The sequence below is a fragment of the Sus scrofa genome, chromosome 13, assembly GCF_054392235.1.
Source record: "Sus scrofa isolate SSC_HxYL_T2T_F1_AM1 chromosome 13, Sscrofa_HxYL_maternal_Yorkshire_Landrace_v2.0, whole genome shotgun sequence".
Taxonomy (NCBI): Eukaryota; Metazoa; Chordata; class Mammalia; order Artiodactyla; family Suidae; genus Sus; species Sus scrofa.
Window position 1 is genome coordinate 20,130,015 of NC_139395.1, and position 23,903 is coordinate 20,153,917.

Here is a 23,903-nt window from a genome sequence, read left to right on the forward strand (position 1 = left end):
CTTATATGTATCACCCTTTCTTCCCATCTTGCTAAATAAATATCTTCCTTGCTGATAATATCTTCACAGGAATTTGCCCAGGAGGACATGTCTATGGTTGCTTATGGGCCTCAAAGTCTAAAATATTTACTGTCTGGCCTATTACAGAAAATGCCTGCTGATCCCTGGTCTAGGAAAGGTAGGTAGATAGAAGGCCAGGAGCCCAGTGCCCTACCAATGCCCTCGACCAGTCCTGAGAGCTTTTCTCAATCTGCTCAGATTCCATTACGTAAAAGCAGAGGTAATATCAGTTTGAAATATTTTTGATATTTATTCTTTTAAGGCTCCTGAATCAGGATCACTCTGTACACAGCCTTCTCTGCACATGGTAGAAGAGGTTATGATAAGGAGCTTAGTGATCAAATGTAGGCACCCCCGGGAACAGACAAAACAAGCACATAGGGAGGAGGAGAAATGTTAGTACAGAGTAAAAGAATAAACACAAGTATTGATGGGATTAAAGAAGGAAGAGAAAAAGAGAGAGAGGAACCGTTTACAAATAGAACAAAACTGACCTGAGTTCTGTTAAAAGCCACACGTGCAAATACTGCCTGGGAGATTCCTGCCCGTTTCAGTTCATCACGTACCCACTGGTAGATTTCGGAAGACACCTCTGTGTTGGTGGAAACCTGTTGCTCCAAAGGCTTATTCATAGATCTACTGACAGGGGGAGGGTGGTTCAAGTATTGTTGGTTTAAGGACTGCTGGGCTAGAAGTCTGTTCACTGCATACTGCTGGTTCAGCAGCTGGGCCATCACCAGCTGCTGGTTGACCAATTGAGGACTGATGGGCGTTGACACGAGCCCAGGGTGCAGGTTCGGAAGAGGGGTCCGGACAGAGGGTTGGCTGCCGTGGGAGAGCTGCGCGGGGGATGGAGGCTGCTCCACTGTGTTCCCTGGGACCGGCTGCTGGCCAAAGTTGACGTGGTTGGCACCTTGCTGGGATAGTTCGGAAAGACTATCCATCTCAACTGAAGTGGACAGAAAGTAAAATCATGTTAAACCAACAATGATGCCTTGATAAGGTGCTCCCATCATTTCCTAAGCAAAGATGGCTGGCTCATGGACAGGCCAGAGAAACTAAGAACATTTCTATATGGAACTCAGCGGGCTGGGTTTTTACTTTAGACTTCTGCACAATGGCATAAACTTTGAAAGGGAGGTGATGCTCTTTGATTTAACATTATAATATGTTTTAGATCTAAGGCCTGAAATCAATTATTTTCAAATTTTAATGGGACAAGTTTGAGGGTCAAACTATTATTCACTCTTACTTATTACCCCATGGAGGCTGATAAATTAATGTTTATTTTTATTTTTGACTGCATCCATGGCCTGTGGAAGTTCCTGGGCCAAGAATCAAACCCGCAACACAGCAGTGACCCAAGCTGCTGCAGTGACAATGCCAGTTCCTTAACCCGCGAGACCATCAGGGAACTCCAAAGCAATGTTTATTTTAAAATAGCTTCTAGAAGAACACTATCTGCTTATGGCAACTAGAATGAGTGAGCAGAGCTAAGAAAAGATCATGTGCAACTGAAGAAAAAAGAAATGTCCAAGTATTTTCTCATAATACATATTAACTGTTACTATTCTAGGCAAAAGGTTTGAAAGAAAAAAGAAGACATTAATGTCATTTACGTTCAGTTCTACCCTAGCCATGAATATAAAAAGTAATCAATATAATAAATAATAAAAGTGGTCAGGATGATAAGTAATAATAACTGACTGAATACTAAACACTGCACTGAGGATCTTAGATGTATTTTTTCATTTACTTCTAACTATCATGTTAGCGGGCAGGTATATCTGCAAATATTTCTTAGAATGTAGCAAATGATTTGTTGCATTCCAAGTCAGTATGCTCAGAATTGCTAAGAACCAAAGGCTTCCTGAAGAAGCTACAGTTACACCAGATGCTAATGACAATCTTTCGAGGAAGGGGTGGGGAGTCGTTCTAGTACAATGGTGATACTGTCAGGATTTTGCAATTTATTTCCACCCACCCAGGATGAAAGGATCGCCCTTGGCTAGATCCTTCATATGAACTGGCTGGGAGTGAGCAGTAAGTGTGTCAAATGCTTTGCTGCTACAAAGAGGAGAGTGAGCAGTAAGTGTGTCAAATGCTTTGCTGCTACAAAGAGGAGACTGGTATGATGCTCTGGACCAGAAAGGCTGAGGACAGAAAATAGGTGAGTCTTTTCAAATAGTACACCAGGCTTCCCATGTATGGACTGTAAGTTGATTTTAATCATCATTTCTCTTTTTAAATATTCAGGCTTCATAGTTAGAGGAACTTATTGTACTGCTATCATCACTGATATATGCAAAATATAGCTAAGAGTTGGGGAAGAAACCTTCCATTTCTACCAGTGATATCAGCCCAAGTGGGCCATTCTCAGGGAATAGTAATTCAAGCAATTATTCCAAAAATGATGCATTGTCTTCATTACAGCTCTAAGCTATAAAAGGCAAAGAATCTGTTTTGGTAGATGGATGGTTTTGCTTCAAATATTAAAAGCTAAAACATGCTCAAAATTCAGGTTCTCTTGCCTCTTCAAATCTTAAGGGGAAATTATTATTGTTGTTTTATTAAATGACTGTAATGGAAGGAAACAGAGGTAGATTTAAAGCAGGACATAATGCTATGCATATTAAATATCCCATTCCTATATTATTTTAAAACCTTCCATTTGGAAAGTACAAGTATGTGAAGAAAAACCTTAATAGAAATTAAAACATTAACTTTAATCACCATGTTTGCTTTCACCAACACTAACAAACTCAACAGGGAGAAAATGTCACAAGCCAAATCCTCAGGTACAACACACAACTTTTATCTGTCATTTCACGCTGCAGATAATTTTAATGTATTTCCTGTGTAACAAATATTGACCTGAAGTTACATACTAAGATAAGAGGCTATGTTGGCACTGAAAGTTTGAAAAAGATGTAATGGTTCTTTGGGTGTAGATGGCAAAGCAGTTGCCCACCAAAGTGCCTATCTAGGGGGGCTGGAAATTACAGCTCTAAAAATCACTTGTTCTCAACTGTGGAGATTATATATACAAAATTCAATTGCCTTAAAAATTGAATATAAAAACAGGCACGTTCCCTTTCTCTCAAACAAAACACCTAAAACGTGAAGGCATGATTTATCTCTGAGAGAAACCATAGCTGATATTAGTTATTCAAGGCCTGGTTAGGTCTTCACTGAGATGTTGAAAAATGACAGCTCCCCCCTCTCTCCTCCATCTCCTGCATGTCTGACAACCAAGTCAGTTGGGCTGATTTAAACACAAACATTTATTGAATTTAATTATCTCATTATACTCAGACCCACTCCCCACCCTCAAAGAAACATTCTAAATTGATCTCTAATTGGGCAATCACAAGACCTGGCTTTAGATGTGACTTGGATAAACCCCCAAATGACACGTAATGGTATGTAGCCACTGCTGCGACGGCTTTCTGCTTACCCATCATGTCTTTTGTCTTCTTGAAATGTTTGTACCACCTTCCAAATTCTTGACATTTTGCCGCTGAGACATTTGCATAGTAAGTACTGTTCACAATGGAAGAAATCATACTCTGTATGAAGAGAAGAGGGGGGAACAGTTGTAATACACAGTGGCACCAGCTAGAACACAGACAGGTTTCCAATTGCGGAAACTGGATTTTCTGTTTGTTTGTTTGCTTTTGGCCACACCCATGGCATGGGGACATTCTGCACCAGGGAGCAAACCCAAGTCACAGCAGTGACAATGCCAGGTCCTTAACACACTGAGGCACCAGGGAACTCCAGAAACTACGCATTTTTTACAGCAATGGAGTACCACTACATTTTTGTTTCACACTTTAGCCTAAAGCTTTAACTTCTTCAAATTCATTAAGTACATTATCAAATGTTTATTTAAGTAGAAAGCAACAGTCCACTGAGTATACAAGAGTATAAAGCTATCACACCCAGACTTTGCTTGAATATGTGTGGGATCTCCATCACTGTCATCTATTCCAAACTGCTGCCGATCCCAGTATATTCAAATACTTGAAGATGACTTTCTGATTGCAATTCATAAATAAATGCCACTTTGTGGTTTAGTGACTAGACTCACCATCCTTGTAACTTCCAGGATGACCCAGGGACCAGCAATATCAGCATTATCAGGAGGCTTACTAAAAATGCAGAATATTGGCCCTTACCCCAGACCTGGTCATTCAGCACCTGCATTTTAATCTGATCCCCAGGGATTTGCAGGCACATTAAAGTTTAGGAAACACCCCTTGCACTTTCCACTCATATTATTTGGGTTTCAACTGGACATAAATTAACATTGTCCCAAGGCTGACAGACCACATTTAGGAAGAAAAAAGATCCTCTATTGGAAGAAAAAAAAAAATGCTGTATTCTTATTGCTAGCATCATATACAGTAAAGCTTGGATTTTGAATTTTAAACTAACCATAAACATTTTAAATATATGCATTTCACAGTAACTAATTTCTCAAGGATACCAAAGAAAATGACCTATTTTGTCACTTGTCTTTATCCAGATCCTAGTGAAAGCCTGGAAAACAGTCGACTGTTTAACATGGAAACATGAAGAAAGAACGATGTTGATGTACTACTAGTTTTGTTTTTTTTTTTTTTTTAAACTCATTTTCAGCGGAGAAAAGTGTTTTCTTCCCAGCAAACTTTGGTTCTGGTAGTTTAGTGACTTGTTCATGGTTATTTTTAACTACAACACTCATATTCTCTAGTAGCAGCTAAATTAATTTTCTAATTAATTTCCTAAATAATTCCTACGACAAGGAATACTTAGACTGCAGTACCAATCCGTCCTCTGCCCCTGTTTGTAGAGACATGAGAACTAACATTTCAGACTTCAGTTGGTCTGTGGTGAAATCATTTACAGAAGGCAGTACTGTCTGGGAGGCAATGAACAACCAGAAAAGCCAGTTTGGGGACAAAAGTATTTTTACAACATTATCTTTAAACTACCTCTAATGTAAAGCCCTTTGGTTATCATTGGTTCTCCTGACACCCATTATCCGTGGTAATTCTAGAACATGCACCCATTCCCATAATATGTAAATCTTGGGGATCTTGGAAGACCTTCCAGTGAAGGACGAGCCTGAGTTGCATTATTGATAATAAAACATGGCTATCTTCCCTAAGAGACACTGTGATATTTTTTTTTGACACTTCCTACCTGATAGTCATTTTCACATTTTATTTCTCTTTTTAAGACGTTCTTAATGATGCTCTGCCATTAATCCAGACTAAGAGTGTCCCTCAATCCAGGGTACAAAAAGATACTTAGCAAGGTTGCCAAAACCAGAGCCAGAAGATTACCTGATCCAGTTAACAATCTGTCAGCTTCAATCACACTTACTCTTTTATAACGATGGATCAATAAAGTCAGACGCTAATAAAACTACTGAGGTGGCTGATGGATCATGATGGTTCTGCAAATGGCCGAGAACCCGTGTTCTCCCACTTTGGTCCAATTTAAAAAAAATTATTACTCTTCAACTTAGACATGCTGAAGATTCTTAAAGGTTAATATAATAGCGCACATAAATTTTAGATGCAGTTTATGTCTTAATTTTCAGAACTGTATGAAATATCTAAATTTTGCTGACGTTTTTGACAAGCATCTAGGCTACCTGACTTTGCTGATAGTTCAATATATGAGATTTGTTCTTTGCCCCACCTACTATGTGGCTGGCTGGTACTAGGAATATAAAGGTAAGACACAGCCTCTGCCCACAAGAAGTTTACCATCTAGTAGGAAGAGACATGTAAACAGATCATTTCAATTTAATATGATTCAGTAGACCAACAGTGGAAAATATATTGCGGAAGGGGGGTGGGGAATTAGGATGAAAAATAATGTGTGGGGGAAAAACATCTAAAATATTTTTATAAAACTTGAGCCTATATGTAATAGTGCTATGTAGTTCATTATTATCCATATGTGGAAAATAATATCCAAATGTGTGTGAGCATCAAAGCTTCTCCCTGCCCTTGTTTAACCCTAAATTGGTAGGCTCTATCCTTAAGTGACTTTCTGGATGCTTTCTACTCTGCCAAGTGGTATGTGCTTAGGGAACTCTGATTAATGTAAATATTAGCCTAAGCAAGACATAAATCAAAAGGCTAATCCACAGGTTATGACGCATGCCAAAGCAACTTTTTAGATTCTCTTTCTGTGCTTTTAGGGGGCTGGAAAATATTTCATAATTCAGGTAACTTGGGGTCACCTCTATTTTTATTGGAACAATATGCAGTGATCTGTACAACTAAACTGCTCATATAGCCACAACATGAGACTTTTTTTCCCCCATCTGGTAAAAATCCCTACTGAAGGCTTAGGCATGGCATCTGACTATGAGTTTCAAGGGTGAGAAAGAGAGGTTTTGGAATATTGCAGGGCACATGGTATTTGAAATATCATATTCAATCATGTATCTTCAGTTTGGAAAATCATAAAGAAAACACCTACTGTTTTGATAAAACAAAGAACAGAGAGTCAAGATTGATAATATTTTCCTACTGTGTGAGGGTGAACAGGGGTAGGTAACAAAGATCCACATTTTTAAAGAGAGAGGCTTGGGATTTTTCTGTCAATCAAAAGGAGATACTGGTTTGAAAAGATTGCTAACTAAAAAGATTACGCAGTCAGCTATGAGTGCATGCAGGTCTGGAGGTCTGTATTATCTTCCAGCCCAAATGCTCATGGATTAAATGTACACCAAAGGCGTTCATTTGATGAAGTGGAATAAGCCAAACCTGCATTCAAGTCCAAGGTGTGTTGTACACTGGTAGTGTGACCTTGCTCAAACTAATCAACCACTATGACTATTCCCCATATTGAACCAGAATGACCGCAGTAGTCACCTCATGAGGTTGTTCTGAAAATACGTTCATATGGGTTTTCTTTTTTTTCTATTCATTCAGCAGATGTCTACAGAACTCCTACTATATCCCCAGCAATGGACAAGTCACCAGAAAGATAACAACTTGAAGAGATATACTATCTCCACTTGGCAGACAATATCTAAAATAATGAATGTGATGCAATTAACCCAGAGCCTGGAACATTCCCAGTATGGACTTAAGGGAAGTTAACTTCTATGATCACCCGCCACCTCCCTTCTCCCTCCTCCCTGGCTTTTATTATATGATCAGGTTTCAGGTCAGTGAAAGACTATGCTTTATTTATTTTTGCTTTTTAGAGCTGAACCTGCAGCATATGGAAGTTCCCAGGCTAGGGGTTGAATCAGAGCTGCAGCTGCCAGCCTGTACCACAGCCACAGCAATGCCGGATCCAAGCCCAGTCTGTGACCTACACCACAGTTCACAGCAACACCGGATCCTTAAACTGCTGAGCGAGGCCAGGCATTGAACCCACATCTTCATGGATCTTAGTCGGGTTCATTAACCACTGAGCCACGAAGTGAACTCCCAAGACAATTTTTTAAATAACAGAGGAGTGTTAGATACAATTTTCAGATGATGTATTTTAGGTCAAAGAAATTTCTGTATGAAACACAAATAGTATACAAATTAAACGATAAAATTACAAGTTAGGTCAAGGGATAACAAGGAAAAACACCAGTGAAAAAGAGTATTTCCATTTGTTTCAATATTCCAATTTGGTGGTATCTTTGGAAGCTGGCTTGTAGGTCCCAGGTGCTAGATACCAGTCCTACCTGGTGTTAGATCCAAGCCTTCTCCCATCTCTGGCTAACAATGGCTCTCCCTTTAGGCTATAATTTCAGGGGGCACTCCTGCAAAGCTTTTTCCTGCCCACTCAAATACCCTGTACATAGCCCTGCTCTGGCATGCTATTTATTTCCTACTAGGCAGTAAGCCTTGGGTCTTATCTCCATAGATAAGACCTGGATTCATCACAGGGCTGGGCACAGATCTGGTGATCAATGAAAGGTCACTGAAATAAGTCATTACTTCAGGCTACCAGAAAATCCTCCTCTCCCTTTGTTTTCCTAAAGGTCAAAGGTAAGAGCAGCTTAATTGTCACGGGAATCTTTTAAATCCATCACTTTTAGCTGTCAAGATAGAACTCAGAGAGTCTGAAGAACCTTTGTTCTTTAATTTGCAAGAGATCCCTTTCCCAGGTTTTTTAAGCTCCATCCACACAGATGTCTCGGAAGTCACAGAGCTCGGTGCTGACGTTATCCCAGCTCTCTGGGTGTCTATTTATACGAGCTCTCCAAAGCGCTGGGGGAAAGGGGACGACTTGCATTGGATGTCTTCCTGTTCGGTGGCCAGTCTGTGTAAAGCATCCATGCTTGCTCAGGGAATAAAATAAGCAGGCTGATAAAACTCCGTTTTAAATCCCAAGTTCAAACGCTCCGCGGTAACACAGATCAATGGAGAGGCCCCCAGCTGCCAGTGTCGGGAAATACAATTTGGAAGTCGGCAGAAATTGGCTGTGGGTCTCCTAACCCCCGTGTGACACAGTGCTCTCCTCCTAGGAGCCAAGTTGTAAGCTTTTCTAAGATCCGTGAAGCACATGTCTGCAGCCTAGGAGGAGCTCCGCTCTTTCTGAGAGTCTGCTGAAGTTCCGATCTGAAAGAATGCCATCTTCACAGAAACCCCGGTACTCTAGAATGATACCATCTGCCACAGGCTGAGCTTCCTTTTCAGCCAAATACATTATTTATAACCTTTCTAATTGTGAAAAGGTAAGGGTGGAATTTTTCTAACGCCTGACTTAGATAGGGCTAGAACACGCTGAACCTCTGCTCTCAAATACTGCAGGTCTCTACACTGGAGAAACAAACACCCGAACCCACAAGGAACTGGTGGAGGTTACACAATTTTTCGAAACATTCTTTTCTTTCAAACCCCTGTTAGAAGAGCACATACCCTAGAGGTAGGTATTTATAACACATTTAGAAACTGAAGGAGGATAGTTTTATTTTTCTCCTTGGTCATCTCATAGCTGAGGAAGAGGTGTGAGGAGAGGGGAGGCCTCCTGAAAAAAAGGTCCCTCAATTGAGGAAAGGCACTCATCTGATTACCCTTAAAATTGCTTTGTTGTGCCTTTAACAACAACAAAAAAACCCACCCCCAAACAATGCTAATCAGGTTATTCAATCATTTAAACCAAAACTGTTCATGCTTTTCTGCCAAATCAACCAACCACAGCAAAATCTGTTATCTCTGATTGCTCAGCTTCCAGTCAAAAAACAGTTAACCCCCACTATACCAAAAGTTTTCCAAAATATCCTCTGAGTGCTGCGGGCTCATGGGGAAGAGAGAGAGAGAAAGCCATGTCGTCTTTAAAGGGTGACTGGAGTGATGTACCATATTTGCATATTACAATATACTCTAATAAACTAAGCAGCCTGTACCGGAAGCCAGCAGCTCCCCGGCATTTCATGTGTTCTTCATACAGGCTTTTCCTGCGCAATTTTTTTTTTTTTTTTTTTTAAACAGGACTGTGATATCATGATCAAAACTTCCTAAAGACTTGCTGATAGTGTGACTGAGGTGGGAGGAGGTAGAAGGGCCTCTACAAAATGGAGGTTCACCCCCTGTTTAAAGCTTTCAGGCTCCATCAGCAGAGAGGGCAAAAGCTACAACATCTTATTTACACAATTATCTAAATACGATTAAACAGCTGATGGACAAATATTAAACTGGAAAATGTATAGTCATTTCAGCTTAATGTAATCCTCTTTCTGTAAACACCCAAGATGATTTTTTTCAACCCGAACAGTCCTGACATCTCATAAGCCTAAGGGTGAATAGCAAGAGATTGTTTTTGATAGTTATAAATATTCAAAAGACATGCAGACCATCTGCTTTCATAATACAGGTAAAGCAAGACTGAAATGGTGACTGCTGTATAAAAATGATTCTTTTAACAAAGTCTTCCTCTCCTCGAAAACTATAAAGACAGATGTCAAAAACTGTTTACACAGAGCAATCAGGAGCGTGCAAAATGTAATATTCCTTTTACACACAGTGCTTGCTAAAGAGATTTTTTTTTTCTTTTTCTTCCCATCTGTGTGTTGCAACACATTTCTACAAGTTAAAAACATTTTTTTTTCAAACAGAGATCTCATGAATACCCAAAAACATGCTATCTGGTTTCTGAATGCTAATTAATTTCAACTAAGGAATCTGAATATCGTCTTCTGTAGGAAGGAATGTATGTTTTGAATCGGAATACTCTAAAGACAGCAAGGGAAATCATCTCGTACAGGTTTAATTCTGTAAGGCGATGTTTCATGGTTCTACCTTGTCTGTGATGTGTACATGTTAGGTCTATGTTTTAAATGAAAGCACATCACTGCTAACATCTTTGGCATAAAGTCTAAAATCACTGTTTTCTGAAATAAATGTCCTTGCATGCAAAATGTATATAAGGAAACCTTTAACTTCTCAGTCGACACAGAGTGATGCTTTATAAAGCCCCACAGTTAATTTTCAGGGCTGGAACACGAATCTTGACAGTAACCTTTTTATGTATTGTATTAATGGCACAGAGACATTAAGCACCTTTTTATAATTTTCAATAAAATGAGCATTTACTGAACAATCTGTCAAACTGCTGGCTCTCTATTCTCTTACATCTTTATTTTTTGAAAAGTGTTAACATCGCACACTCTGATGGCCTTCCCCTTCCTCCAGGTCCTGTCTGCCTATGGCCTGAGTTTTCACAGAAGGTTTTTATATGCCTGTAGTAGAAACTCACTCCAGATCAAATGGAATCAACTCTACATTCAAATACTATTTTAAGAGAGATTCTCAGTAAATGGGTTTTTTTTTTTTTTTCAATCCAAAAGATATCGAATATTACAAATAAGCTCTAAAAGGCATCATGGTGACCTGGAATGAATCTATTGAAAATTCGCAGGTAGGTCCCCATCTGGTATCAGGGGGTAAAGGAGGGGAGGAAGGGAAACAGGCTTCAATATATAGAAAGCAAATGGCAGGATTTCTAAGTGTCATATTCTGTTTGTGATGTTAGCTTACGTTCCTCAAATCTTTCCCTCTGGATCCTCTATTGCTTTCTAAGCTAGTCTCTTGGGAGAAACAACTGGGGCATATTCAGAACCTCACTGTGTTGAGAAGAGACTAATCACTTCCAGAATTTACCTAAAACTCCAGTTGTCAGAGTTAAAGCTCTTGCCATCCCGATCAATCCCAGTGTCTGAAAATGGCATCTCTACACAAAGTAACCTTTGTATGGTACGAAAAATAAAAACTTGGTACACAGACCCAAAGGAATAGAAAAGGACAAAGAGAACCCACCCAATTCTGTTTTAATTTTCTTACTATATTTCCTAAAAGTGAATATGTGATCATTTCAAAGCACATCTATTTAATGATTTAAATATCCAATTCATAATTTTTAAAGAAAACGTTGGTTCACCATTCACATGGCTTTTCCACATAATTAAAGTAATTTTTACATAAGTCCTAGATAATATCTTTGACCAGATTCTCTATTCTGTCTTTTTGGATAAGTATCCATCTAGATCTTTCTTATGATATTAAAACTATCTTATTCAAATTAATTGAATATGCTGGTAAAGAGCTTACATTAGAAAATATTTGTTTAAAAAGTGTATTACTACAAAAGGCTTGCAATATTTCAAATTAATTGCACATAGAGGCTTATGTTTGTTCATCTGCAATATGAAGGAAAATGAACCAGACAACCTCCAAGGTCCCTTTTAACAGTGTTAAGATTCTATGAGATCTATATGTATTCCCAATCAGAGGGCCTATAGGGTCTTCTTTCATGACTAAAGAAGGTGCAACAGTAATACGTATCAATTCAGAGGCACTGTGCAAACATCCCCAACTACAGTTTTATTTTTTAGCAAGCTTCAAAGTCCCTTGGTATCTTGCTTATAAGATGATTATTAAAAATATACCCACTATTATTAAACCTTATGCTACTCCAAATAGAATTTTCACAAGTTTTTCATTAGATAAATCTAAATCTAATAAGTCTTATTTGATTTTTTTTTTTTTTTTTTTTTTTTTTTTTTTTTTTTTTTTTTTTTTTGCTTTTTAGGGCTGCACCCACAGCATATGGAAGTTCCCGGGCTAGGGGTTGAATCGGAGCTGCAGCTGCCAGCCTACGCCATAGCCAAAGCCACGCCAGATCCTTAACCCACTGAGTGAGGCCAGGGGTCAAACAACATCTTCATGGATAATAGCCAGGTTCATTACTGCTGAGCTGCAATGGGAACACTAAAGCTTATTTGATTTTATAGCAAAAACTGTTTCCTAAGATTCTAAATCTTAAGCACTCTTACCAATTTTCCCCTTTGGGGAAATGCTTGCTTATTCTTTTTCTGAAGCCCCTTATGGGGTTAAATCCTCTCTTCTCTATAGATATTGAAATTTCTAGTATCTGTACTTATTACAGAAAAAGATACCAAATTTGTATTAAATTCCAGATAAAGCATTTTGAAAAACTTTAAGCCACAGAGTGAAAAAAAGAACGACTCATTTTTTTTTTCTAAAAGTAAATACTAGAATTAGGCTCTGTAACTCTTTCACGGATTTTATATTCCTTCCTTTGCTGTATAAACGCTACTAGATTTTAAGTCACATTGCCTAAAAACTGGTGAGCAAAGTTAAGTCTGGTTTTCGGCTTTTAGGGGGCCAAAAACTTTCCCTGGGAGTCTCATGAATCCAATGGAAGTTCTCCCCACCTATTTACTCCCCAAAAGAGGCTTGGAAATTCTGGGTATGCACAAACCCTTGAGCGTCCAGTGTAGCACCCATGGATCCCACTCAGATATAAGACAAGATTTCACAGGAGGCTAAGGGCTAAATCGTATCCTTGATGTCCCTCTTTAATTAGTTGTTGACCAAGATTTCCCGTATCTACTAAACAGATATAAACCAATGTCACCTCTGGATTGGTCATAGAGAAAAACCAAATTAATCTGGCTCATCTCTATCAATATTATGAAACTGTTCACTGTTTAGGAAAATGCTTTACACTGTGTAATCACCTCTTTGGGAGTTATGACGAAATGGTAAAACTGTGCTGGAGGGACTGTCCATCATTAAGCAACGAGCCCGGCGCATCACTAGGGGTGTGAGCGCCAGGCTGAGCTGGTGTTCCTGCAGAAGAGTGGACAAATCAAGTCCCTGAGGCCCGTTCTGGAATGGCTGAACACTTATCTACACTTGCAGCGCTCTCTAAATTCAGGTGATTCTGGACCTTCACACAGCTGACTCTTTACACGTTATATGTTTATAGCCCCAAACGGAGTCTCCAATGCCAAATGTGAACTTTGGAACCTCAGCTGAGCAGGGACCTTGTGAGCTAACATGGGGTGGTACCAACTGCTAGCATACACATAGTGGCAGCTATTGACATTTCTCCTCTTTATATTTTTTTTAAACGTGAGAAGGAGACACAGCAAATTAATAGTTAAAAGGTGTGGGTCACAAATATAACACATTTGAGACAAAATAAAAACTATTAGCTCCACTGAAATAGATATTCGATTATAAAAGAAAAAAGTTAAATGCGCATAGAAATATTACAGTGACATAGACTTAGGTCTTGCATTGCATTTCTTAGATTTCCAGGGTTGCTTGTACCTCCTAAGACTATTGTTCTGCTTACAAACATATAAGTTTAATACATATACTCAAAGAAAAATACAGGACAGCTTGAAATATCAGTAGGATTTCTTCAAGGAAAATGCAGAAGTAATTAGCTCATTGTTAGGTAAATTAAAATTCAGAATTAAGTGTAATTTGGAAAACATAAAGTCAGATATTATAGATAAGACTATATATAAAACACTACTAATAAAATTACTGACATGGTTTATTGGTTCATGAAATAAAAGTGATGAAAATTCTATGAGGCTGTTTTGGTTTGACAAATATTCCTGAGATCCTACTGTGTGTCAGATCTATGACTGTGATGATCACAAAAACTTAACTCCTTTTTGACCATCAATTACAGAGATTCTAGTTAGTCCACAGATACAGAACAATGTGGAAAGTGCTATGGGGAGTGCATAAAAGGGGGACAAAGCCTTGAGTGTAGGGAGTGGGGGTGAGGATAAAGGAAGGAACACTGTGAAAAATTCACATCCAGAGGATAGTCCCTGTGAGGCATCTTTTTCCTCTTTGACACTATTTAGTCTAAGATACCATATCTGCTTAACTTGCAAACCTGCTTATTTAACGCATAATGCTTGAGTCTTCCCCCACTTCTATTTTAAGATACATAGGAGCTTTATAAATGATTCTAAGGACAGTGCTAAAAGCATTCCTAAAGGTGAGAATGAGTTATAAAAGAGTCCTCTAATTTTTTCACAGAAGTTCTTGGTTGTTTTCTTAAAAAGTGATGCATACATCAAAATCTTCCATGTAGCAACAAAGTTTCTTAGACCCACACATGCGATTTCAAACACTCCATCTCCATACTGTAGAAAAACAAATAATGTTATAGTATACTTTAGGAACAGAGTGCTGTTCTAAATGCTTTGTAAGTATTAACTCATGTAATTCTCTTAACAATCCTGAAAAATTGGGACTATTATCTTCCTACTTTATAGATGAGTAAATTGAGGCATGGAGAGTCACTTGCTTGAATTTACAGAGAGGTAATGACAGAGCACACATTCCTGACTCCTATGGAACGGAATGTTATTAGCTCACTAATTACATGATGATGGTAAAAAGCTATAACACAAAGACTCACAGAAAAAGGGGCAGAATGCAGTTCTGATGAAATACATCAATTCAAGAAACAGCCCCATCAAGATAAAAAGAAAATGGAATCAAGCTCTGTCCTATGTTAATATAAACCAAGAGTTTCAATACATCTGGGTAAATATTCATTGCGATGTTTCAAAGTTAATACTTATTTTGGTTAGCTCCACACTTTTAAGTGCACAGGAATAAATGTGGGACTGACAGTAAAATGGGACCAGTCTGGGACAGTTGAGTGGTACCCAATGATGAAAGACCCAGTCTTGTCATCTAGATAAGAATGTGATCTCAAACAGTGCTAACAAAGTTTTCATCGTTCTTAACTTTTCAACACTTCAAATGGTTTACATCTTTAACTTCTTTGAGTAAACTCATTCAGCATTTTTATGAGAAAATATTGCAATACAAGAGAATTGTTTTTTGGTTTTTGGTTTTTTTTGAAAAGAAGGAAGGAAAGGATGATGACTAAAGAGGATAAAGTTTTAGAGTAAGAATGAGAAAAAGGAAAGACTATTAAAGGAAGTCAGCCACCTTCTCCACAACAAGGAATTTTGCAACCTTCTGAATTGTCCAGGGTGAAATGCCAGCACCCCATAAGATGACTGCATATTAGAACACAATACAATCTTATATTTCTGTAGCGCCCTTCATGTAAGAATCCCAGGGCGCTTCACAATCATTATGAGTTAAAATTAAAACTGAAGCGCATACAATTCCTAATAGAACCATTTTAAAAATGCTAAACAGAACAAATAACTTTTAAGTCTAGATTTAAAAGTCCCAGCAGCCTGAGAGCTCCTTTCTTCAATTGGCAATGAGCAGCGGCCCGGCTGGCTGAAGCTCTCTCCAGTTATGTTAAAGGCTCTCCTATGGTTTTGTTTTTTTGTTTGTTTGTTTGTCTGTTTGTTTTTTATACTCAGAGCATGTTAGATAGAGCAGTTTCCAAGGAAAGAGGAAAAAAAAAATTGGGTGTTTGTATTTGTTTCGATTATTCTGAATTTAGGGTTTTCTGTTTGTTTATGAGTTTGTTTAGGGCCCAAATCAGACATGAAATAAAACAGGTTTAAAAAGCAAAGCCAGATAAAGTCCAGCTTGAAATTTAAGTAGTCATTTCGACAAAAGACACTCCAAAAGCAAATTAAAACTAGCTCTATTTCAGCAAGAAAATCTGATTGATTGGCATAATTTGGTTAACTTTCTAAAAAAACAGAAAAGAGCATTTAACAGGCTTTCTCTCAGGCCTGTCTACTCCTAAGCCTCAGCAGTATTTATCATTCTGCAAATCACAAAATAGGGGAAATGCACTCCTGATATGGTAATTTTCCTTGCATTAGTGATTTCTGAGGTCAAAGGAAACCTGTTCAGATCTAAAACAAAGCATGGTAAAAATCTATTAAGTGAAAATGAAGTACTTATACCTTGTTAAAGCACTCCTAAATTGGTAGGGCTTAAACTCTTTCATGTTCTACTATTGTGAAAAGAGAGCGACTATAAAATATTTGAGATCCACCCATTTTAAGTTAGATGCTTTATTAAGTTCAGCTTTTCTGATGAATATATCAGAAAGGTTATAGGGCACTAACATCAAAGTACAGTAAAACACTTATGTATCTAAAGTGGCTAAAAATGAACCTGATATATGAGATGGAAAAAGGAAGACTTGTAATTTGGAGGACTTGTCTACTGTAGATTCCGTGTATTATATTATTAACACAGAACTGATACCTCGCTGTCTATTTTGAGAGAGGTACTAGAGTGAAGTAACAACTGGTTCAAAAAGGAAAGAAAAAATTTCTTGGTGTAGTTTAGCAGTTCACACCACTACCCCATATAAAGCTGGTTTACCATTTCCTTTATGGATCTTGCCATTAATACAATTGCTGAAAGTGGTCATAAAATCCAATTAGTATCACGCACTTCAGTGCCTGGCAAAGCAGATATTCACAACCTCAGATTCCTATGGGCAATAGAGTTAAAACTGGGGAAAGTTTTATAATTTAAAAAAGGAAAGAAAAGAGGTAGATCTTCTCAAAATACATGATATTTGACGACAAGATTTATAATAGATTTACAACAATATGCTTGGGAAGGGCAGGTACAAAATCCTACCAGCACATCTCAAAGAAGAAATTTTATTTTTAAGTGGAGCTGCCAGTTATACCCTCATTCGTCCTATCAAGCCAGTGGATGATTAGGGTCTACATTTTCATATAGACTCAAGAAATTGCCCACTGTTTCCCATGCAACTGCCTAACATTGTCTTAGGGCTCAAACCAAAAGGCTCTTAGCTCCATTATACCTACTGATGCAGAAAGGATGTCGGTGGGGTTGGGGGCATGTCGAGTGGAGAAGGGACTGACACAGAACTGTTACAATCAAGCCTTTTGGAACCTCCCAAATATCAGATTATCCCATGGTCTAAATCACCCTTGCATGCCCTAAATTAGGGACATGAAACAATGGTATTTTTAAAGGAAGTCAATGTCAGAATGTCAAAATCAAAGACACAACAACAAAACATACGCTAAAGAAAAAATTCAACAGGGAGAATAAATACAATTGGAAAACTATAAGTAGTTATCAATACTTCAGAGAAATGTATTTTATAAAAGATCAAATTAATTGGAGAAAGTATTTTTAAAAAAGTCCCATATCTATCTATCTATCTATCTATCCACCTACCTACCTACCTAGAATAGTTGGTTAGAATCACAGGGTCTGTGTATGAATTCTTGTTCCTCTGCTTCACCAGCTCTGTAACTCAAACATTTCACGGCTCAGATTCCTTAACTGAAAATGGGGATATAAAACTATCTTCCACTTAGGGTGAAAAACATGCTTTTGATACTGCAACAGGACTAAATCAAAGTTATTATTATTTCAACTATTAAGATGTGTCATCCTTATTACTCTATAGGAAATAGGATGCTTGTCACAGAGCAGATTGTTAATACATACTTTTGAATGAATATGTCTGTGAATATGTGAATAAATTTCATAGGTTAGACTCGCTTGTGAAATATAATATATGCATACTGATTTGGAAATTCTCTGGAGAGAATGAGATTATTAATGTTTATTAAAAATTTTTCAGAAATGTCATTTCAGTACAAAAATTATGGAAAAATAACAAAGTGCAATTTAAAAAATCATATATATGTGTGTGTGTGTGTGTGTGTATATATCCCTAATGGATAGGAATTTTTTTTTTTTTTTTTTTTTTTTTTTGTCTTTTGCGTTTTGTTATTGTTGCTATTTCTTGGGCCGCTCCTGCAGCATATGGAGGTTCCCAGGCTAGGGGTCTAATCGGAGCTGTAGCCACCGGCCTACGCCAGAGCCACAGCAACGCGGGATCCGAGCCGCGTCTGCAACCTACACCACAGCTCACGGCAACTCCGGATCGTTAACCCACTGAGCAAGGGCAGGGACTGAACCCGCAACCTCATGGTTCCTAGTTGGATTCGTTAACCACTGCGCCACGACGGGAACTCCGGATAGGAATTTTTAATTGGTGCTTTGTATAACACAGACTGCAAATCAGCTGGACACAGGGGTTTATTAATGTCTATGGGAATGATGGTCAAGTTTCAGAGAATCGGCACAGGTGAATGCTACGCTTCAGGAGGGCAAGGCAATTATTTTTGTTGTTGTTTTTTTTTCCCCACCTGTTTTGCCAGTGCCTAATAAAAAGTCTAACACTTTTTAGATCCCTAAATGCTGTCAGGAAAAGGAAACCCCCAAAATCACTTTTCTCAATATTATTTCTATAAGGAATGTTTGAATTTAAAATCACTTTATTGATCTCTTGCTACTCAAAATAAAAAATGAAAATTCTCCCTTTGTGTAGGACTTGGGCTTGGGGCTACTTTTCCCCAAGTGAGAAATAAAACAGAAAGGTTCAGTGCCTTAAAAATGTGGAAGGGTTGGAATTCTCTTGTGGTGCAGTGGGTTAAGGATCCAGCATTGTCACTGCTGTGGCTCAGGTCGCTGCTATGCCATGGGTTCAGTCTCTGGCCTGGGAACTTCCACATGACATGGGCAAGGCCAAAAAAAAAAAAAAAAAAAAGTGGGGGGAAGTAGTGATATGCGTGGAGGGAAGGGTGGTAAAAATGTACACGTCAGATGAAAATCCCTCAGGAATATCTGACCTAAATATTTTTAGAAGGAAGACACTAGGCTGGCAGAAGTACTAACTGATCTTCTATTTATGATACCATTAACAAAACGAATTTATCCCTGTATTGAACGTATATGTATTTATCAGTATTTAAGCTCAATTTCTAAATCTCTGGGGAAAACTAAAATCAAGATGAAATGTTTTAATTATAAATCAAAATGTTTACTTTTTCAAATCCCAATTTATCTTCCAAATCCATATTCCTGTCCCCAAGTCGGACTTCGTTCCCTCGTCCTCACTTGCAGGTCCGAATACAACATCCACCTTACCTAACCACATCCACTGAAAAACGCAAGAGTAACAACAAAATGCCCGACCTCAGATCTATAATGAGCTAAGTGTTTCTTATGCTTTAGAATATTATACGAAAATAAACACATAGAACAAAAAAACTGGATGTCAATCTATTTGGGCAGATTGATGATAGGAAATCAGTAACAGAAATTAAGGTATGAGTTATAAATCAAACTACATGCACACTTACAGAATTTCTGCAGCTAGAGAAAACCTTGCAAATATTCTCAAAGAAAACACTGTTGCGCCAAAACCTAAGTCTTCATTTAAAAATCAACACTTTAAAACTTATCTTCAGGAAAGGACTTTGGGGTCAGTCACTAGCCAGCATTTTGACTTTAATCTCTAGGGACACTGGCTCCTTCATTTGGCCAAAGAGGAGTCTGGGAAGGATAACACCTTCTGAACCTAAGATTCCAAGTGCAAACTGGGTGTGTGCCTTGCAAGTGGGGGACAACCCTCCTGGGAGCTTTGGAGACAGGGCTCCTTAGACATCACAGGCAAATTCCTAGAGCTTCCCACCTGCTTACCTCCTGACCTCTACACAGTGAAGGGAATCTGCTTGCACATAGGGTAGACGTCCAGCTAAATACAGCATTTTTATTTTAGTTTTAATTATTTATTTTTTCTTTTATTACTCAATGAATTTTATTACATTTATAGTTGTACAACAATGATCACAACCAAATTTTACAGCTAAGTATGTCATTAAGGGACCCAATAGCTATATTCGATACTGGGGTATTTTATCATATTAAGCAAAACCAAACTCTTAATGTACAGTAAAATGAGTATGCTGAATGGTATGCCAAAAGCGCTTGAATGAATGAAACAAAACTCCACAGAAGAGAAAAAAATCTTAAAACATAGCATTTCCTGGTGTTAGGTCCCATCTTGTACAGGGCAATATTTCTTTGCTAGGCATTTTTCAGCATAGCACGTTCATCACCAAATCTCACCAGGGAGGAAAGAACAGTTTTACCAAGCTCAGCATATATTTGGGGCTTAGGCCTTAGCGTGCCTGCATTTCCTCTAATAACTTCTGACAGAAGAGAAAATAAAGAAGCAAATGGAAAACAGTTCATAATTAAAATATTTCAAATTGAGTATCAGATTCACGAATTCATTCTAGAGAAAAAGAAGATGCAGTAGGATATAAAATAACTCCCTCATTTAGACAGCAAAAGTGGCACTTCATCATAATATTAAATATTAAATTAATTGCAAATATTTGTTGCCACTGCTGAACAATGTATTTTTTTTCTATTTTTTTTTTTTTTTTTTTTTTAAAGAAAGGAAGATGGTAATTACATTGAAGTTACAGCCTAGTTTTATCACTTAAGGATGAGAGCGAGGCCTTCAGCTACTTCTCTCAAGGCCTAGCTGCGGAAATTCCTCCATGCCGGACTCCAAAATCAAGTTCTGAATTTCATTTTGTCATCCTTTTAATGTTAAAATTGTCTGTGTTCAATTCATTTCCCACAATAACATTAAGTAAACTCACAATTGTATTTATAAGCTATGGTAGGTGGAATTGATTGGCTGAATGTTGATGTCATTTAACAATTAGTTCTCACTGCCTATATCAATAAGTACTTTTATATTAGCATCCTGTTCTCTAGCTCCCAGTATATGCCTTACATCTTTACCTGAATTTACTCCCAAAATCAATGGGACATTTAATAACATGGAGATTCATGAGATTTCTATACTTGGTGTTTATACATATTTTAACTCTGAGTTTAAAAAAAAATAAAAAAAACCTTTACTTCTAGGACATTTCAAATTTCCAAATGCTAGAAACCAATATATGCCTAACATCTTTACCTGGATTTACTCCCCATATCAAGCAGACATTTAATAACAATGAGGTACATGAGATTTTTATACTTGGTGTTTATATGTATTTTAACTCTGAGTTTAAAAAACAAAAACAAAACAAAACAAAACAAAAAAAAACCACCTTTATTTCTAGGACATTTCAAATTTCCAAATGGTAGAAACCAGGTGACAGATTATCTGGAGTTGTCTGCAAAACCCTAAGTCCCAGAGGTAAGAGTCACCTGCTTCATTACATCATCCTATTGATTTAACTGTTTAATTAATTTAAATTACTTTTATTTGATGGGTATAAATTCACATCCTCTCTAAGACTGAGAGAAAAAAGAAGGAGATCACCTAAAATGACAAAAAGAGTTTGCTTTGATTTTTCAAGAAATGGACCCTGAACACCTGAGAATATTTTACCTATGGCTCTAGCTTACCTTAAAAGAATATAAAAAGCCATCACTAATTGTAACCTGAATTCGTTTGCTTCTTTCCTATAATTGCTAAGAAATATCAAAAGTAAAGCTGATGGACTGTAATGCAGCAAACCTAAAATGCATGGAGTTTCCATGAAACAATAGCACAAAAGCCCCCAAGCTTCCTTCCAAAGTACCCACATATCCTCACAACAATCATGTTAGAAATAGATCTTTAGAGTATCACCACTGTAGAAATGTTAACAGCAGAGTCATAGAGTTCAAGTTCAAATGACTGACAGACTAGCATTCAGACTTACATTTTAAACTTGCATTGAAAGAAAAAACCTTAAAAATTTAGTAAAAATCTAGTTAGACCAGCACTTTAATTACACCATATGGTGGAATGACTTTTACTGAGGGATGTCACTACAACACGTTGATGTCATGACACACAAGCGGGTTCATAGCACCTTTGCTTTTTCATCTGAGATCAGCTGAGCATTATCAAAAGTGATGTTTGGCTTTATATTAAGAGAAACAAGCGCAGTCTCGTGCTAGGGTTTTAATTGCCTTTCTACCAAAATTCATTCTAAAAAAATCAAGTACATTAATAATAAAGATCTGTCTCATTTCAAAAAATCCCTGATGGTATGAGAGGCATCTCAGAGGAAAAAAATATGATCCCACTAAAAAAGAAAAAAAAAGGTAAACCAATGCTATAAAATTGGTGGCAAAATTCTGATGAATGATTAACTATTCAACATTTAGTAACAGAGATTTCTGTTTTCTATTCTTATTTTTATATATTTTTTTAATAAATGCTTTTTCTTTCTCTCTCTCTCTCTCTTTTTTTTTTTTTTTTGGTAATGAATACAGCATCAAAAACTGTACTCTTATTTAGGTAGCATGGTGAAGTTTTAGACATTAACACTTCTAACGCCATTCCCACTCACCTAGGGTTCCTGGAAGTTATACCACCTTTAGTCTCTTAAATAAGAGTGTTCAGGGCAACGCAGCTTCTAAGCTCAGGGGAGGAATCGACAAGCAAGCCAGTGCAGAGTTCTGCTCAGCTTTTTCCTTCACTCTTTTCCCCATGGGAGAAAAAGTGTAAAGGCTCAGTTCAGAATGAATCAGGCTTCTTTTTGAGAGTCACCAGTGGGCAAGTCACTTTGAATTTTGGGGAGATTCTTGCTTCCAATACCAGCGGCTTCAGACTACAACTCCCCATCACACCTCAGACTGGGACTGCCTAGCAGGTCTTATTCTACATCACAAGCGATGTCAAGTACCTGTGAAAGGGGGCACTCCTTGGCCAAGGAACTCTGATTCATATCCTTCAGTAAGTCCTTCAGTGCGTTCCTGACGGTGGTGTGCGACCACTGCTCTGGGGGCAAGTCTTCCAGTTTGGGGCAACTATTGGAGACACAGATTAGAAAGGGGATTATGACAAGATTGCATCCTGCTGCAGAACATTCCTTTAAGACAGACAGATTTCATTTTGCGCATCAAACAGATGCATCTGGAGATTGCTCTCGGTCTCCTGATTGTTCCGATTAGTTAATTACTTTATACAACACATCTGCTGTATCGATGCATGAATTATACATCAGCTGCCTGTGGTGGCTATTTTTTCATGTTACTTCTACCTTCCTGCTCTGATGCGCTTGGGAAGACAATTTAAGGTGTACTGCTTTCTCACGAGCCATCATGAAAAACAGGGACGTGGTAACCGTTTGCCTTTCAGGACTCCGTTCATACGAATTAAAACAGTAAAAAAATATATATATATATAAATAAATAAGAGCTCGGCAATAGTGAATAAGGCATTCTTTCACAAAATGTACACAGATGGCACTGTTCATGATATGCAAAAATATTTTTCTCTTAAGTAAACTTTATGTAAAATGCCTTCTTGTAATGCATCATTTAATTGACTAAATATAAAAAAATCTTGTCTTTTGATAACCTGCACAGATTGACACATTTGGTGGGGGAGGGGAGTTGCTTTTCAATGATAGATCGACGTTAAGGATATAAAAGCAGAAGGGGTAAAGTAACAAAATCATTTTGGATTAACCTTTCTGAAATACAGAGTAAATAACAATGGAAGGTTGACCAGAGAGGCTTTATTGCAAACAATCAGGTAAGGAGAAGGTTCTGCCTCAGGACTGCCATCCTGACTCACCTGTGTAACTGAATTTTCAGTGTGACCACATGATACACGTCTTGAAGCATATCTGCCACTGTAGCATCAGGGGCGTCTGTCACATAAGACAGTGGAACTGGATTCCACTTTCCAACCTGGATTAGCCCTATGCCAGATAAAGAGAATATGTCACTAAATATTTTGCCCTTCAGATAATATATCTAGTAGAAGGTTGATTTTTTTTTTATGGCCCCCCC

General features: G+C 37.8%; 1 protein-coding gene across 4 annotated transcripts in view; it reads right to left on the bottom strand.

Moving 5' to 3' along the window:
- The window catches only part of SATB1 (SATB homeobox 1), a 100,412-nt gene that overhangs the window by 47,782 nt on the left and 28,727 nt on the right, over positions 1 to 23,903 (bottom strand). For all 4 annotated transcript variants that reach the window (XM_084989756.1, XM_003358325.6, XM_084989755.1 and 1 more), the window contains exons 4-7: positions 23,686 to 23,812; positions 22,790 to 22,913; positions 3,518 to 3,629; positions 555 to 1,009 (exon numbers count right to left, since the gene is read on the bottom strand). In XM_084989756.1, coding sequence (XP_084845882.1) covers positions 555 to 1,009; positions 3,518 to 3,629; positions 22,790 to 22,913; positions 23,686 to 23,812 — 818 coding nt within the window. The remainder of the gene's footprint in view (positions 1 to 554; positions 1,010 to 3,517; positions 3,630 to 22,789; positions 22,914 to 23,685; positions 23,813 to 23,903) is intronic.